At 43.8% G+C, this 18599-nt stretch overlaps 1 protein-coding gene across 1 annotated transcript; it reads right to left on the minus strand.

Annotated features, from left to right (window-relative positions):
• Positions 1-3165: 3165 nt before the first annotated feature.
• On the minus strand, positions 3166-9171 carry LOC123040102 (uncharacterized). Its single transcript, XM_044463035.1, has 3 exons — positions 8965-9171; positions 4862-4916; positions 3166-3768 (listed from the first exon to the last, which is right to left on the minus strand). The coding sequence occupies exons 1-3, from the start codon at positions 9087-9089 to the stop codon at positions 3607-3609; spliced, it is 342 nt and encodes a 113-aa protein (XP_044318970.1). The 5' UTR covers positions 9090-9171; the 3' UTR covers positions 3166-3606.
• Positions 9172-18599: the final 9428 nt, after the last annotated feature.

The following is an 18599-nucleotide window of genomic DNA, read 5'->3' on the forward strand; positions in this document are numbered from 1 at the left end:
ATTTTTTCACAAAAGCCCCTGTCGTTTCCCTGAATCAACCCGCAGTCACCCCCACCTGAATTAAATCTGTCGGAATCCACTTCACGTCCGTTCAAGAGGGTTCAGTTGGTCGCTGTCAGGGCGACAGAGCTCACGGGCTGGTGCGGCGATGGTGACATCAGCGACGGAGGCATCGTCGCCGTCGTTCACCGGCGGCGTGGAGACGCCGACATCTGCTCATCTTGTCCGGCCGTTCGGAGCATTCCCTCCTGATTACTGTGAGCTCGACGCCCCTTCTCTTCTTTCTTTTCCTCCCTCTCCTCACCTCTGCTTTGCTCCTTTGAGCTCGTCGCCCTGCCGTTTGCAGCTCGAATCGCGTCCAGTTGTGCTCGAATCAGGGTCCTCTAGTGGTGTTTTTTGAGTAGGGTCATGTATGGCGAAGTGGAGCTAGGGTTTCGGCCGATGAATTTAGGTTTGGGTTTGACACGATAGCTAGGGTTTATGGCGGACAAATTAGATGTTAATGCCTTTGTAGTTGGCTTTTCGTTCTGCTTTAGCCTGTACTCTACTCAAGCATCTGTTCGTGTTGTGAAATTTAACTCCTTTTTGCTGTTGAAGATGTTTTGTACAGAGTATAAACTTGGCTATTTTGTTACACCGTTTAGTATAGTTTTGGTAATGCTAATGGTATGTGCAGCTAAGTTTCAGTGAATTGAATGGTTTGTGTTAATGTTGTGCTAATGTTGTATTTCAATTATGGTTAGTTTATATTTAGTTCACTAAATATGTTCAGTTATCTGTAGTTCAGTGAACATGTTCAGTTACTGTAGTTAACTGAATATTTTCAGTTACTGTAGTTATCAGAATTTTGTCAAGTACTATAGTTAACTGAATCTTTTTCAGCTTACTGTAGTTAACTGAAAGGTTCAGTTAACTGAACCTTAAGCTGTTGTTCAAGTATGTTATGCAATTGACTAATTTATTCAGTTAACTGAATATTCAGTTAACTGAATATTTGTTTCTCAACTGATGCATCTTTGTTTTGAATACAGTGTGTGATGCAGCAAATGGAGAAAGGGTGGACAGCCAATTTTTTACACTGGAACTTGAGCATGGTGGAATTTTCTATGGCCCAATCAGAAACCTGGAGTACGGGAATCCTTCTGTTGAGGTGCTAGACTTTTTTGACTCTGGCACTTTCTCTTATGCATTCCTTGAACAACACTTGGTTTGGTTGGGATATCCTGTAAGTGAGCACATCATTTACTTTAGCAAACCAAATAAATCAATCTCAGATGGTTTGATCAGAATTAGCAGTGATGAGGATGTGCAGCATATGATCAGAGCTAGTGTTGAGCATAAGATGCTTGTAGTCATGGTTGACCATACAGATTTCAAAAGCAACTTCAGGTCTGACTTGGTGTGCACATTGCCCTATCTTTCATAACATCAACAACAAGTTTTGCAGCAGCAAGTGCATCCCCTTCCCATAGCCTAGTTTCAGTCTTTGTAGAAGATCCTTTGTCAGAGATTGCAGCAAATGGAACAGACCCAGAGAGTTTGCTTATTGAGGGTGCTTTGCAGAACATGATAACTGAAGATCCCTTGTTAGAGATTTCACCAATTGGAACAGACCCACAGAGTTTGCTTACTGAGGGTGCTGAGCACAACATGCTAACTGAAGATGGAGAAACAGTTATTGAAGATGTAGTTGCACTAGTAGAAAAACACCAAATAGTCCCGGTTCGTAAGGGCCTTTAGTCCCGGTTCATGAACCGGGACTAATGGGTCGTTACTAATACCTCCACCCATTAGTCCCGGTTCAAACACAAACCGGGACCAATGTGCCTCCACGTGGCCCTGTGCGCCGAGCCCAGTCAGGGGGCCTTTGGTCCTGGATGGTGGCTCCAACCGGGACCAAAAGGCATCCACGCGTCAGCATTCCAGTGGCTGCGGTTTTTGTTTTTTGTTTTTTGAAAGGAGGGGGGTTGGGGGTTTTGGGGGGTTAATTTAGGTGTTTCATATATTGTGTTAGCTAGCTAATTAATAGAGAGAAGTGTCCTCTCTTATGTCCGTGCTTGGTCGACGCTACGTACTGGCTACATACATGAAGTACAGAAGTTCATCATGCATACCGAGAGAAGTGATCGATCGACCTCTCCTTCTCCGAGAGATTGGTCGAACAACAAGTTTTCATATCATGTATCTGACGCTACTGGCTACATACATGTACAATATGTATAAGATCTCTTAATTACAAACCCCTAGCATTTGAAATCAATTTCCACATGGTATTCTCCGGCTTTACTGATGACGTGGTCAAGAAAGAATCCCGCCAATTCCTCTTGAATTGCTTTCACGGGATCTGGTTCTAGGAGTTCATTCCGCATCTGCCACGTCTAATTTGAAGAAGGGGGTTAATTAATACATATATATGAATGAAACTCAACATAAATGATGGTGTAATAAAATGAAATTGTGAATATTATTGCTTACGCACTTCATATTGTCTTTTAGAGTAGCCCCGCTTGTTTCTCAAAGTCGCGGTGTGGATGAACTCGCACACGTAGTATCCACAGAAATCATTCCCTTCCTCCTGCCACAAGCACTTTACGAGAAATAGAGGTCAATCAAACTGATAATGAAGCATTATAAATGGCATTGATGAAAGTATAGCTATAGAATCAACGGGAGATGCGCGCAACTAGCTAGCCCAATAGTACTTACTTTCGCGTCGTCTTCTTCCTACAGGAGCTGGCCCGTCTTCCTTCTCCAGCGTGTCGTCTTCCTCTTGAAGGAGCTCGCGTCATCCCCTTCGTCCAAGCGCTCGGGCCCCGCCTGCAGGCACTCGCCCCCTTCGTCCAGGCACTCGGTCCCGATCTCAGGTGCCCAGTTCGGCCTCCGCTGCGCCCGCTTGGTTGCTGCCGCGCCCGCCCAGCTTGGCCGCCGCTGTGCCCGCTTGGTAGCCACCCCCGCCCAGCTTGGTCGTCGCCGCCCCAGATTGGTCCTGGCCGCGCCCAGCCCACCTAGCTCGTCCCCGCCGCCGCAGCACGTTGCTTCCAGGCAGGTTCTCCTCGCCTCTCCCCTTGCACAACAGCAGAACTCAGATAAATTCTTGTGTGCAATCTTACAAATCAATTCTTCTGTACAGTAGAAGTCAGACTAATTTCAAATTTCTTTGCACAGTATCACTTGTGGGCAATCTTACAAATCAATTCTTCTGTAATCCATAGAGTGCTCCTGCATTTGAAAAAAAACAGATCGATGTGTTCTCACAGAAGATTCTTTTCATGAAATTTGCTCATGTAAGAATGAGAAAGCTGATGTGCACTGAATTGATCTTAGCTTCAAACAGACTGAACTGACCTGATAGGGGAGACAAGGAGTGCCTGGGATTTGAGGAGGGGGCGATGACCAACCTATGACTCCTCTGTCTCCATAGCAACGATCTAGCTGAGTTGGAAATTAATCTGGTCGATTCCCATAACTAGGCATCTAGCTAAGTTGGAAATTAATCTGGTCGGAGCATGTGATGTTTTCCTTTGTTCCAATTTCTGCTTCTGAACATATTCGACAGTATTTGCCAGTCCGGTTGCAGGATGAATGGTGGATAATCGGATAAAATCTTCAGGCCATTAACACCACATCTAGTGAAATGCCAAGGAAATTTGTCTTAGCTTCAAATAGACTGAACTGAATTAGTCTTAACTTCAAACAATGCATCACATGATCATTCCAGTGCCCACTTGATTGTAATGTTCCCACCCGAATCAAGCGAATCGTACGCGTCTGCAAAATGCCAAGGATTACTAGATTCAGCAGATTGACACAAAATTTACAAATGGATCAGTTGAATGATCCTAGAGTACTCCTGCATTTCTATATAAATAAAAGGAGGAGTACCATGAAGGAGCATTTTGTCTTTACAGCAGCATTACTATGAATCTGTACAACAGCATCTAATGATACTCCATATAATTTTTTTCTCTAACGGAGTATTACAAAGAGTTCAAATTTGTTTGGTCAATCTGGGCAAATGTATATGAATCTCTACAGCTGAATAAGCTAATGCATATAAATTCACACTATTCTGCATTACTACTCTTATTCAGAAACTAATCCATATAAATTCAACGGGTAATTCTTCAAACAGGAACCATACTCACATTATCATGAGATGTTGCACTTGTTTGTCTATGCATTATTTACAGAATTTACAGGAGAATTCACTATGGGATGCTGCACTTGTCTGTCAAACTACAGACTATTGTACTCCTACTGCACAATACTCCTTGTCTAAATGGATCAACTATGACTGTCACAACATGAATCTCTACAACAGTATGAGTACAACATTCACAAGTTTAATTTCTACAGTATGCAAAATTTGTAAGAGCATTGTACTCCCACTGATTGCGGGCCAAGAACATCATATATAGCACTTGTCTGTATTAAAATTATCAGTTAGCAGAATTTACAGAGAGCAGAATCTTTGCAGCAGCATCTAATGATACCCCATATAAATTTATTATAGAGAGTTCAAACATCTGCATATCTAATGTTTTAACTTATGAACTTAACCAGTTCTGAACCATATAAACTGAAGATTGTGTCATTTGATGGACTTGTTCATGCAGATATAAGCAAGAGAAATAGCAACACAATGGCAGTAGCTGTCGCTCAATCAAGTACTCCATCAACAAATTAGCAGCAGTAGCTCAAGCAAGTACTCCAGCAACAAACACAGCAGCAGCAGCAGTAGCTCAAGCAACAACAAAAGTAGCAAATTAGTAGCAGCATCAGGAGTAAATTAGCACCACACATCAACAACATCAAGAGCAATAGCAACAACAACAGCAACACAAAGATGTTGAACCTTGACCTGAATTGTTCTCCACCAGAAGAGGATGAACCTGGACCTCAAGCAAGTACTCCACCTGCAGGAGAAGAAGTTGACATGGAACTCCAAGAATACATTGCCATGGAACTCCAAGAAGAAGTTGACATGGAACTCCAAGAAGAAGAAGAAGCAGTGCATGGTCATGATACGTCTCCAATGTATCTACTTTTCCAAACATTTTTGCCCTTGTTTTGGACTCTAACTTGCATGATTTGTATGAAACTAACCCGGACTGACGCTGTTTTCAACAGAACTGCCATGATGTTGTTTTATGTGTAGAAAAGAAAAGTTCTCGGAATGTCCTGAAAATCCACGGAGGCACTTTTTGGAAAATATAAAAAATATTGGTGAAAGAATCAAGACCAGGGGGCCCACACCCTGTCCACGAGACAGGGGGGCGCGCCCCTCCCCCTGGGCGCGCTCCCCCTATCTTGTGGCCCCCCTGGACCTCCACCGACCTCAACTCCAACTCCATATATTCACGTTCGGGGAGAAAAAAATCAGAGAGAAAGTTTCATCGCGTTTTACGACACGGAGCCGCCGCCAAGCCTTAATCTCTCTCGGGAGGGCTGATCTGGAGTCTGTTCGGGGCTCCGGAGAGGGGGATTCGTCGCCGTCGTCATCATCAACCATCCTCCATCACCAATTTCATGATGCTCACCGCCGTGCGTGAGTAATTCCATCGTAGGCTTGCTGGACGGTGATGGGTTGGATAAGATTTACCATGTAATCAAGTTAGTTTTGTTAGGGTTTGATCGCTAGTATCCACTATGGTCTGAGATTGATGTTGCTATGACTTTGCTATGCTTAATGCTTGTCACTAGGGCCCGAGTGTCATGATTTCAGATCTGAACCTATTATGTTTTCATGAATATATGTGTGTTCTTGATCTTATCTTGCAAGTCTATAGTCACCTATTATGTGTTATGATCCGACAACCCCGAAGTGATAATAATCGGGATACTTCTCGGTGATGACCGTAGTTTGAGGAGTTCATGTATTCACTATGTGATAATGCTTTGTTCCTGTTCTCTGTTAAAAGGAGGCCTTAATATCCCTTAGTTTCCACTAGGACCCCGCTGCCACGGGAGGGTAGGACAAAAAATGTCATGCAAGTTCTTTTCCATAAGCACGTATGACTATTTACGGAATACATGCCTACTTTACATTGATGAACTGGAGTTAGTTCTGTGTCACCCTATGTTATAGCTATTACATGAGGAATCGCATCCGGCATAATTATCCATCACTAATCCATTGCCTACGAGCTTTTCACATACTGTTCTTCGCTTATTTACTTTTCCGTTGCTACTGTTACAACTACTACAAAAACCCAAAAACTATTATCTTTACTTTTGCCACCTTACCTTTATTATCATACTACTTGCTACTAAATACCTTGCCGCAGATACTAAGTTATCCATGCGTGGTTGAATTGACAACTCAACTGCTAATACTCAAGAATATTCTTTGGTTCCCCTTGTGTCGTATCAATAAATTTGGGTTGAATACTTTACCCTCGAAAGCTGTTGCGATCCCCTACACTTGTGGGTTATCAGGTCAAGCAACAGGTACTCCTGCTAGCCACTCTATCTAGCTACCCGCAACATGTGGTCTATCTTGTGATCATCAAGGCCTCCATCATTTCCCTAAGTTTCTTTTTCTTTTGCTACTGTAGGTGGTAAGCAATTGCGTAGGCAAAGAAATTCAATGACAGATGAGCAGAGATATGCTGCCTACATGGCACTACATACCTTGCATCTGGCTAGGGGTGGCAAGTTCAAAAGAAATGACAGGAAGGAGGTTGCTCAATTTTTTCAAGTTGGTGTTCAACATATTCGAAAATCTGGACGATAGCAGAGCGACAAAAAGCGCTTGGTCAAGAGGTGGATGTATCCAACGGAAGGAAACGAAGAAGCGGGAGGAAAGGAAAGGATGATACTCTATCCCAAATCCCCATAGTTCCTTTGAATAGAAGGCCGACTCTTAGGTCACTTGCTCGCCAATTGGGTGTCAGCCATACTACACTCTACAAGAATCTCAAGTTTCGCAAGATTAGAAGGCACTCCAATCGTTTGAAGCCATCCTTGAAAGAAAAGAATAAAAGAGAAAGGATCAAGTTTTGTTTGTCACTGCTTGACGAGACCACCTCAGCAACTCCAAGACCTAAATTCATCAGTATGCACAACATTGTGCATATTGACGAAAAGTGGTTCTATATGACAAAAATGAACAGATGCTACTATCTCCTCCCCGAGGAAGATGACCCGGTCAGAACTGTTCGAAACAAAAACTGTATTGAGAAAGTGATGTTTCTGACCGCTGTCGTTCGACCTAGATATGACGCTGAAGGCAATATGACATTCTCAGGTAAAATTGGTGTCTGGCCCTTTGTGCAAGAGATTCCTGCTGCTAGAAGAAGTGAGTATAGAGCAAGAGGGACCATTGAAATCAAGTCCGTCAATGTGAACCGATGGGTAATGAGGAGGTATATGATAGAAAAAGTGGTTCCTGGAATAAAGGAAGTCTGGCCCGCAGATGATACTAATCCAATATTGATCCAGCAAGATAACGCAGGAACGCACATTCTTCCTGATGATGCAGATTTTGCAGAAGCTGTGGCTACAACTGGTCTGGACATTAAAATAATGAACCAGCCTCCAAATTCTCCTGATCTAAACGCACTTGATCTTGGATATTTCAGATCCCTTGAGTCTTTGACCGACTGTAGAGCACCCACAACTATCAAAGAACTGATTCAAGGTGTGCAGGAAGAATTTGATGAGTATGATGCCAGAAAACTCAACAGAATATTTCTAACACTTCAGACCGTCATGGTAGAAGTGATGAACCATGGAGGGGAAAATTCATACAAAATTCCACACTTGCGCAAGGATAGATTGGAAAGGCAAGGAATCCTACCACCTAGGATTCACTTTCCCCGTGAAGTTTATGAACATGCCATGGATATTCTAGAACAAGATATCATGGAGTAGTGGAGTATGTCGAGACTTGCAATGCTTGCAACTTGTTGTCGAGTATGTTGAGACTTGTAGTGCTATGATGAAACTTGTTTGTGGAAGTGCATTCGTGAGACTTGTATTGTTTGTGGATATGGATTATTTGTAAGTATGAAATTGATTATATTGTGTTGTTTGAAATGGAGTACTCCATATGTGTTGTTTGAAACTGAGTGTGCAAGTTTCTAAAACTATATGCAAGTTTCTTAACTTTATGGAAATTTCCAAATTTTATGTGGAAGTTTCTGTTTTTTTAAGTTTTCCGAATTATATGGAAGTTTCTGAATTTATTGAAGTTTTCTGAATGGAGAAGAGTGGAGAGGAGAGGACAAGAGTGGAGAGGAGAGTGGAGAGGAAAGGAGAGGACAGGAGCATGCTCTACAACTACTCCATGAGCAACACTAGATTAGCTGCTTAGTATATTTTCAATTAACAGTAAGCAAGCAACTCCAGCAAGAAATATTCTACTCCAGGTACCAAATGAAAAATTTCTACACAATCATGCTCACTAAATATTCTTCTCTAGCAAGCAATATTCTAGTATTGCTTACTCTATTTTCAATTAACAGTAATCAAGCAAATAAACAGTGAACCATCAGTAGATTCATTCCAAAACTTTCATGAGTACTCCTTGTTCGAAAGCTTGCTGGTGAATTAACAGTAAATAGTGAACCACCAGTAGGAGTAACTAGTGAAGGTTGCTGGAGTATTTTGAATCTCTGGTGAATACTCTTGCAAAAATTGACTCAGGAGCAAAGACTAAACACAAAATATGAAGTGACATCATCAGTAGTGCTCTAGTTGCTCTGTATACATCTACTACTCCCTCCATGTTCCTAATTTTTGTTCAGAACATCATTTAATTTCTATAAATAATCATCACTCTACAGTGCATGGAGATCCTATCCCAAGTCTGTCTTAACAAAAAAGTGCAGAATTGAAATAATCATCAGAGCACACAATCTGAAGCAGAGAACACAAGCAGAGCATGAACAAGTTTTTCTTAGCATCTCTGAAGCAAAGCACAGAATCAGAGCACACAAGGGGACGAAGATGAAGTCTGACCTGATCTGCACAGATGAAGATGAAGTTGAAGTCGCCCGGCAGCTCGAACTCCCCCTCGTCCGCCAGAGCAGCAACCGCATTTGCAGGACCTCCACGTCGTGTAGACCCGGCAGCAGCAGCCGCATCTCCAGTACCGGTGCTCCTCCTTGCAGGTCGAGGAAGACGAGAAGCGCCAGCGTTTGTCGCCGCCGTCGTCGAGCCGGAGAACGCTGCCACCATCGTCGAGCAGGACAAGGCTGTCTGCCCCGCACTACTGCTGCTCTTCCTGGACTTCAGTAAAAAAGCCAGCTTTGGCTTGAGCAGGCTTGACCAGGAGCGTGCAGGTGAGAAGCACAGGTGCTAGTACGGCACCGGCGGCATGCAACCGGCAGGCAGGCAGGCGTACAAGGTGACCACAGACGTAATGACGTACTATAGTACTAGTACTTGTACTAGGAGTAGTACGTATGTGGGCAATAGATAGGCAGGTGAGTGAATGAGGCTCTGGTCCTAAAGATAGATCAGTGATGGCTTCTGTTTGGCCGGCTGCGGCGCTGCCTGCCGCTCACAACATTAACACGCACGCCATCAACTCGATTCAATTCGATTGATGTTGGTTTGGCACTTTGCAATTCAGTGCGTCCGATTCGTGGCGGTCGCGCGAGAATACAGCTAGCTACACGCAGGCTGCTCCGGTTCCGGTCTCCCTAGTCACTAGTGACTGAATGTGTTCGCGAATCTCTCATCAGACTACTTACTAGTGCAACGTACGTACTCCCGAGCTTAGCCAGGCCTGCAAGGCTGCAACATAGCACAGGAGTACGCACGGTGTACTTACTGTCTCCATGGTCCATCTGGCACGGATGCATGCATGCATGCATGCAAGAGCGACGGACCCCATGCACGTACCTAGGAGTACGTACCTGTGCGTGTAGCTCCCTCGATCGGTCCGACGGTCCGGTCAGTACGCGGGTTTCTCCTGCGTTGTTCTCGCTTGCCTGTCACCGTCGGCCAGCTAACCGCCCTCCCCGACACGGGAGCGGGGGGCAGCCGAGCCACGGTGTGCTTGTCCGAGAGACGTACGCGTACGTGCCTGCCGGTGGGTCCAGCACTGCGCGCGAATGCATGCCACATTTCACTGCGCCGAATACGCCATGCATCTACCCACTACATGCATGCACTCTCTCTCTTTGAGTCCATCGGTCGTCCTGACTGACTGTCCAGTCCCATTATTTCCATTCGACATAATAGCATCCCAGGTACCCTAACTTGCACACAATGTGATGATTTAGTCCCAAAGTTACAAAACTAGACCAAACCATACCTCAACTTGCACCCAATGTGATGTTTTAGTCCCAGGCAATTCACAGCTCGCCAATTGGCTGCCAAGTGGTTGGGCCGGTCAGCGGGCGCATTTTTTCACAAAACCCCCTGCCGTTTCCCTGAATCAACCCGCAGTCACCCCCACCTGAATTAAATCTGTCGGAATCCACTTCACGTCCGTTCGAGAGGGTTCAGTTGGTCGCTGTCGGGGCGACAGAGCTCACGGGCTGGCGGGGCGATGGTGACGTCAGCGACGGAGGCGTCGTCGCCGCCGTTCGCCGGTGGCGTGGAGATGCCGGCATCTGCTCATCTCGTCCGGCCGTTCGGAGCATTCCCTCCTGATTACTGTGAGCTCGACGCCCCTTCTCTTCTTTCTTTTCCTCCCTCTCCTCACCTCTGCTTTGCTCCTTTGAGCTCGTCGTCCTGCCGTTTGCAGCTCGAATCGCGTCCAGTTGTGCTCGAATCAGGGTCGTCTAGTGGTGTTTTTTGAGTAGGATCATGTATGGTGAAGTGGAGCTAGGGTTTCGGCCGATGAATTTAGGTTTGGGTTCGACACGATAGCTAGGGTTTATGGCGGACAAATTAGATGTTAATGCCTTTGTAGTTGGCTTTTCGTTCTGCTTTAGCCTGTACTCTACTCAAGCATCTGTTTGTGTTGTGAAATTTAACTCCTTTTGGCTATTGAAGATGTTTTGTACAGAGTATAAACTTGGCTATTTTGTTACACCGTTTAGTATAGTTTTGGTAATGCTAATGGTATGTGCAGCTAAGTTTCAGTGAATTGAATGGTTTGTGTTAATGTTGTGCTAATGTTGTATTTCATTTATGGTTAGTTTATATTTAGTTCACTGAATATGTTCAGTTATCTATAGTTCAGTGAACATGTTCAGTTACTGTAGTTAACTGAATATTTTCAGTTACTGTAGTTATCAGAATTTTGTCAGGTACTGTAGTTAACTGAATCTTTTTCAGCTTATCGTAGTTAACTGAAAGGTTCAGTTAACTGAACCTTAAGTTGTTGTTCAAGTATGTTATGCAATTGACTAATTTAGTTAGTTAACTGAATATTTGTTTCTCAACTGATGCATCTTTGTTTTGAATACAGTGTGTGATGCAGCAAATGGAGAAAGGGTGGACATTCCATTTTTTACATTGGAACTTGAGCATGGTGGAATTTTCTGTGGCCCAATCAAAAACCTGGAGTACTGGAACCCTTCTGTTGAGGTGCTAGACTTTGTTGACTCTGGCACTTTCTCTTATGCATTCCTTGAACAACACTTGGTTTGGTTGGGATATCCTGTGAGTGAGCACATCATTTACTTCAGCAAACCAAATAAACCAATCTCAGATGGTTTGATCAGAATTAGCAGTGATGAGGATGTGCAGCATATGATCAGAGCTAGTGTTGAGCATAAGATGCTTGTAGTCATGGTTGACCATACAGATTTCATCAGCAACTTCAGGTCTGACTTGGTGTGCACATTGCCCCTATCTTTCATAACATCAACAACAAGTTTTGCAGCAGCAAGTGCATCCCCTTCCCATAGACTAGTTTTAGTCTTTGTAGAAGATCCTTTGTCAGAGATTGCAGCAAATGGAACAGACCCAGAGAGTTTGCTTATTGAGGGTGCTTTGCAGAACATGATAACTGAAGATCCCTTGTTAGAGATTTCACCAATTGGAACGGACCCACAGAGTTTGCTTATTGAGGGTGCTGAGCACAACATGCTAACTGAAGATGGAGAAACAGTTATTGAAGATGTAGTTGTTTCAGATTCTGATTTCAGTGACAGTGACTATGACATAGATGATGGTGATGATGATCTTTATGATGACAACATTGACTTTGATGTTGATGAAGAAGCTGATCAGGACGAGGATGATGTGGAGCCTGAATACTTGCTTGAGGATGAAGATCTCAACCTATCAACTGAGCAAGCAGATGAACTTAGGTACAAGTTTAAAGCTTTCAATGCAAAGGTGGACATGATTTCCCCTGTGTTTAAAGTAGGGATGGTATTTGCTGATGTGGTTGAGCTAAGACATGCACTGACTGCATATTCAGTTAGAAACAGAGTGCAGATCAAGAAGATAAAGAATGACAAGAGGAGACTTGAAGCAGTTTGTGAAAATGGTTGCCCATGGTATCTGTATGCTGGCAATGACAACAGGACAGGGGGGTTTATCATAAAGACTTCCTATGGAGAACATATATGTCAGAAGAAATGGAAGATAAGGTCACTGACAGCAAAATTCCTGTGCAAGTATTTCATAAATGAGTTCAGAGATGACCAGAAGATGTCACTAGGTATATTTTCAAGAAAGATCACCAATGAATTTCATGTCACCCCTAACAGATGGAAGCTTGCTAGGGCAAGAACTGCAACACTTGAGGAGATCCATGGTGATGAAGAAGAGCGGTTCAATGGGGTTAGGGACTATGGTCATGAATTGAGGAATACCAACCCTGGGTCTACATTTCTTCTGTCAACTGAGGTTGTTAGAGACAAAGATTTCCCACAGGGCAGGAAATGTCTCAAAACTCTATATTGGTCTTATGATGCATGCAAAAGGGGTTGGCTCAAGGGATGCGGGCCTATTATTTTCATTGATTGTTGTCACATGAAAAATAGGTTTAAAGGAGTGTTGCTTAGTGCAGTGGGTATTGATCCTAATGACTGCATTTTCCCCATTGCAATGGGTTGGGTAGAAGTAGAGTGCACTAGTTCTTGGGAGTGGTTTCTCACTACATTGAGAGATGACCTTAACATCACAAATACTGCTCCTTTCACTATTATGAGTGACAATAAGAAATGTTTGATCAATGTTGTGCAAAAAATCTGGCCAGATGCTGAGCATAGGTTTTGTGTTAGGCATATTTATCAGAATTTCAATGAGAAGCACAAAGGAGAGCAACTGAAGCAAGGTCTGTGGGCCATTGCAAGAGCACCAAACAGGGTTAAGTGGAGCCAAAACTGTGAGAAAATGGATGAACACAGTGCAGCTGCCTTCCACTGGACTGAAAGACTTGATCCAAAGACATGGTGTAAATCATTTTTTAGTGTCTTTCCCAAGTGTGATATTCTGCTGAACAATAACTCTGAAGTATTAAACAACTACATTCTGGAGGGCAGAGAGATGCCAGTGCTGTCCATGCTGGAATACATTTTTTACAAGATCATGCAAAGGATGGTGAGTAAACAGAGAGAGGCCATAAAGAAGTGGGCAGAGCAGAGAATATGCCCAAAGATCAAGAAGAAACTAGACAAGAACACTGACTTTGCTGCTAATTGCCATGTCTCTGAAGCTGGCCAACAATTGTTTAGAGTTCAGTCTGGTAACTCTAGTTATACAGTTGACTTGTGCTTGCACACTTGTGACTGCAGGAGATGGCAGCTCTCTAGAGTACCATGTGGCCATAGTATAGCATGCTGCAGGGAGGAGAGAATTGACCCAGTGACAATGGTTCATAACTGCTACACAGTGGAGAATTATCTGAAAGCATATGGATACACTCTAGTTCCACTTAGAGATCCAAAGCATTGGGAGAAACAGAATGGAGACAAAGTATATCCACCAATTTTCACTAAACAGTTGGGAAGGCCAAAGAAAAACAGGAATAAAACACCAGAAGAGAAGAGAAGCAAGAATGGTGTTAGATATTTGAACAAAAAAGGTGTGACAATGCACTGCTCAATTTGTGGCAGAGCTGACCACAACAGGAAAGGGCACTACAGGTGGCAGGAAGCACTAGTTGCAGAAGGAGTAGAGCTTGTTGATGATAACTATGATGATCCAACATTTCTTCAGGTATGCTTCTGTTGCATCTCATTTTGTAGGAATGGCTCTTATGCATGAACTCCCTAAAATGAGCTTATCTGAACATCTTTCTTTGCAGAACATCTTTCCAAACAGGCTAGATCCTAGGTTGGATCCTACTGAGTCACCAGCTAGTATGGTTTTTAATATGGCCAGCAGGGAAAGAGCAAGAAGACCTCCTCAAAGGGTCCATGGCCCACTGCCTGAGCTCTCTTCATTTGTTGTTGTTGTTGGGGCTGAAATACCACAACCCAGGGTGACTACAGAAATGAATGTTGCTAGGCAGACAAGGGCAAGAACTGAAGCTGACATTGCAAGAGGAAAGAAAAGGAGAGGTACATCCAAATGCAAGAAGACGAAGGGGAGCAAGTGCAGTCTCAGCTCCAGGAAGAGGTGCCAGTGCAAATGCAGGTGCTGGGAGAGGGAGAGGAGCAAATCCAGGTGCTCGGAGAGGGAGAGGAGCAAATCCAGGTGCTGGGAGAGGGAGAGGAGCAAATCCAGAAGCTGGGAGAGGGAGAGGAGCAAACCCAGGTGCTGGGAGAGGGAGAGGAGGCAGTAATGTGAATGCATGAAGAGGAGAAAATTCAGATGCAGGGAGAGGAAGAGGAGGCCAAGCAGGTGAGAGGGCATGGTGGCTGATGTTTGGAGATGACATTGCTAGTCATATTCCTGACCTAAATGCTCCTCCTGATGATTTTCCTGCTGCCTGATCTAGTGGCAGTTCTCAGCCACCATTTTTTGACAAGGCCTATACTTATGTAACTAATAAACTGGCCTTTTTTTGTTATGTCAAACTGTGGCATAAATTGCCTCTTTTTTGATGGCAAAATGTGGAATATATTGCCTAATTTCTGGATGGCAAACCATGGCATACATTGCCCTTTTTGTAATTAAATATTATAACTAGGAGTTAACTGAATGTTGGAAGACATTTGAATCTTGGAAGATATCTGAATGTTGCAACATATCTGAATTTTGCTGTTCACTGAATATAACTGAATTCTGTGGTGTTACCTGAACTCAATTTTGCTGCTATTGATTGAAAAAAAACTTTAAAAAAAGTTTTGGACTGAATACTACTGTTGTTAAGTGAGTACTGGAGTGAATATTGCTTTTGTTAATTTAAAAAAAATTGGAAAAAAATGTTTGTCCTAGGTATCGAACCCAGGACCTATGAATAGCAAACCTAACTGCATTACCAGTGTGATAGTAGTAGTGATTTGTTTAGATAGTACCACGCACTTTACTTAAGTAGAACCATCGTTCCACTAGCTTGGTCGCTCCGCCGATTCAGTTTCCTAGGCCTTTAAAGCCAACCACCTCAACTCCACTCAACTCCACCTTGCTCCCAGTCCACCCACGTCGCAGCTCGCTCCTCGATCTCCCCGCTACCCCGCTCCACCAAGAAAACTAAGAAAAGCCTCGCCGCCGAGCTCCACGCTGCCGCCGGCGCCATGGACAACACCCCCGCATGGCAGAGGGCCATCAAGGATCTGGCCGACGATGACGACGCGCTCTGCGCGGACCTGAAGGAGATAGCGTGGTGGTTCCCCTCCGGCCAGATGCTCCTCCACCATGCGCGTGGCCTCGTAAAGGTCATGACTGACGACGAGAAGCGTTGCGCCATGCCTGCACCCGGCGTAGCTTCGGTCCTGGTCTTGAGCTTCGCAATGGCCGAGACGCGGTCGGACGATCCGAGGCAGCGCGCGCGGTGGTGGATGTACCGTTCCGCCACCACGCCGTCGCCGCACCCGGATCCGTTCAACGTTGCCTCCAGGATGCAGCGCGTCAACAACGTCGTCCTCGCCCTCCCCGCGCCGGTCAACACCGCCTACTGGGACCGCTTCAAGCCCGACCTGCTCGTCCACGACGACGTCTCCGACGTCCAACCCTCCTCTGAAGATGAATCCTACTCCGGCGACTCCGACTCTGGCTACAAAAAGGATAGCGAGTCTTTAGGCGAGGAGGAGATAGAGGTGGTGGTGCTATCTAACGACGAGCCGGACGACGTCGTCATGCTGGAGCCCGTCGTCGCCGGCAACAAGGGCGACAGGGACCGCCCCATTGACGTCGACCTGCTGCCAGAAGTGCCTGACATTGTCAAGGAGGTGGTGGAGGAAGTGCTGGCGGAGGTGGTGGACGGGCAAGCACGGGATGTCTCGAAGAAGAGGAAGAAGCCGACAAAGATTCAAGTTGCAGGGGAGGTGCGCCGCTCCCAGCGTCTGAAGCAGCTCAAGAACTGAAGAGCTGAAGACTGCATAATGTAGTTAGGTATGTTGAGTAGCATATAAGTTAGCATATAAGTTAGCATATCAGTTTGTAGTTAGGTGTGCTGAGTATATGTTGAGCACATAAGTTATTTGTAGTTTTGAATGGGCTAGTTTGAAGTACTTTTGGTATGTGTTGAACTAGTGCTGCATCCTGGAGGGTTGAACTTATGCTGCAACTACCTAAGTTATATGTATGTTGCCATCAGTTGCTTTCATATGTTGTTGTTGCTGTTGTTAGTTGTATATGCTGCTACAAAATGTTGCTGTTCAGTTAAAATGAGTTTACTGAAACAAATTCAGTTAAGCTTACTGAATACAAATACAAATTCAGTTAAAATGAGTTTACTAAAAAAAGTCAGTTAAGCTTACTGAATGCAAATACAAATTCAGTTAAAATGAGTGTACTGAATACAAATACAAATTCAGTTAAAATGAGTGTACTGAATACAAATTCAGTTAAGCTTACTGAATACAAATACAAATTCAGTTAAATGAGTTTACTGAATACAAATTCAGTTATACTTACTGAATACAAATTAGCTAAATTTAGCCAGTAACTAAATTGGCTTGTTTTTAATTTCCTCCCTAATATTAGCCCACAATAATGGGCTACCTACCACCCACCCAAATTTATCTCTGCCTACCTACCACCCACCCCTCTTACTTCTATATAAACCACACCCAATTGGCACAAACACTAGTCAAAGCCAAATCCCTCACTTCTCCTCCCCCCAGCCGCCAGAGAGAACCCTAGGAGGACATGGATCCTGGAGAGGTAGTAGATGCAGAAGAGGTACCCAGTGGAGCTAGGCGTAGAGAGGCAAGAAGGTTGCAAAGAAGGCAACTGGCAGAGAGGATCCTTGCAGCACGCAACCGCAAGGATGTACATCAGTTCCTGGAGGCATTCCCACCTGGATCAAACCCTAGTGATGATGATATCATCTACTGGGCAAGGAGGAGGGCTAATCTCCATCCTTTTCAGTGCACTAGGCTGAGGTGGAGTAGGATTCTCTACCCAGATCTACTGCAATGTACTAAATCTTACTGCAATGTACTAAATCTATACTACTTATTCTCTGTTTAGTTCCAATTCTTCAGTTAAAGTCATGTTAACTGAAACAAATACAATTAACTGTATAGTTAACAGATACAGTTAACTAGAATTCAGTTAGACTCATACATAGATGACCACTATAAATTCAGGAAAATGACATGCAAACAGAGAGAGACAAATTGAGTTAACTATATTTGCATGTAACTGAATCTTCAGTGAACTGGTCATTCAGTTTACTGAATCTTCAGTAACACTGTCAAAAATCCAGTTATCTAATAACACCTTGCAAATTCAGTCATACAAATACAGTTAACTAAAAGCAAATTCAGTCTATTAACACCTTGCAACAACATAACTTGGGCAGTCATACAAATTCAGTTAACTAAAAGCAGTCATACAAATTCAGTGCCTTAGGTGATACTGGCATACAAATCAACCAAGTTCAATAAAGAAGTACAACTAATTAATAGCTCCAACTTAAGGCAGCATTGCAACAACAATGATTTACTCAATTTCATCTAAGATCTCCTTCACCCTCCTTATCTTGCTCTTGGTCTCCTCCTTGTGCCTGAATAGATCACCAATCATATACTCTAGTTTCTTCTTCTCCTTCTTCAGCTCATCCCTCTGTGACACCACTTTGTCCAACTCTTCCTTCATGCTGTCCATCTCTTGCTTCATCTCATCCCTCTCTTTCTCTGCCTTAGCCCTCACAACCTGATGAATGCTAGTGGTAGATTTATCAGACATCTTCTTCTTCTCAAGCTCTTCCTTTATGTCAGAAAGAGCAAGTCTTGCATTTCCCAATTCAGTAATTGCCTGCTCCTTGTCAGCCACTCTTAGCAAAATCTAGTTTAAAAAACCTCAGATCATTTTCCATCTTTTCCCTCTCTTTCACAACCCTAAAATTTTCTTCAGCTTGAACTACACTTTCACTGAGCCTTAGCTTGTTCTCATCATCATACGTGCCCTAAACCCTGGCTAAACTCATCTTCAGAGTGGCAGGCCATTCAGGGTCAATCCACTCCACAAACTTGCATTTAGGTATTTCCTAACAAATAAGATAGAATTCAGTTAGTTCATTTGAATTCAGTTAAGTTCAGTTAGTTCATTTGAATTCAGTGAAGTTCAGTTAACTGAATTTAAATTCAGATAATTTCAGCTATTTCATTCTAATTCAATTAAGTTCT

Source organism: Triticum aestivum, chromosome 2B (assembly GCF_018294505.1).
Source record: "Triticum aestivum cultivar Chinese Spring chromosome 2B, IWGSC CS RefSeq v2.1, whole genome shotgun sequence".
Taxonomy (NCBI): Eukaryota; Viridiplantae; Streptophyta; class Magnoliopsida; order Poales; family Poaceae; genus Triticum; species Triticum aestivum.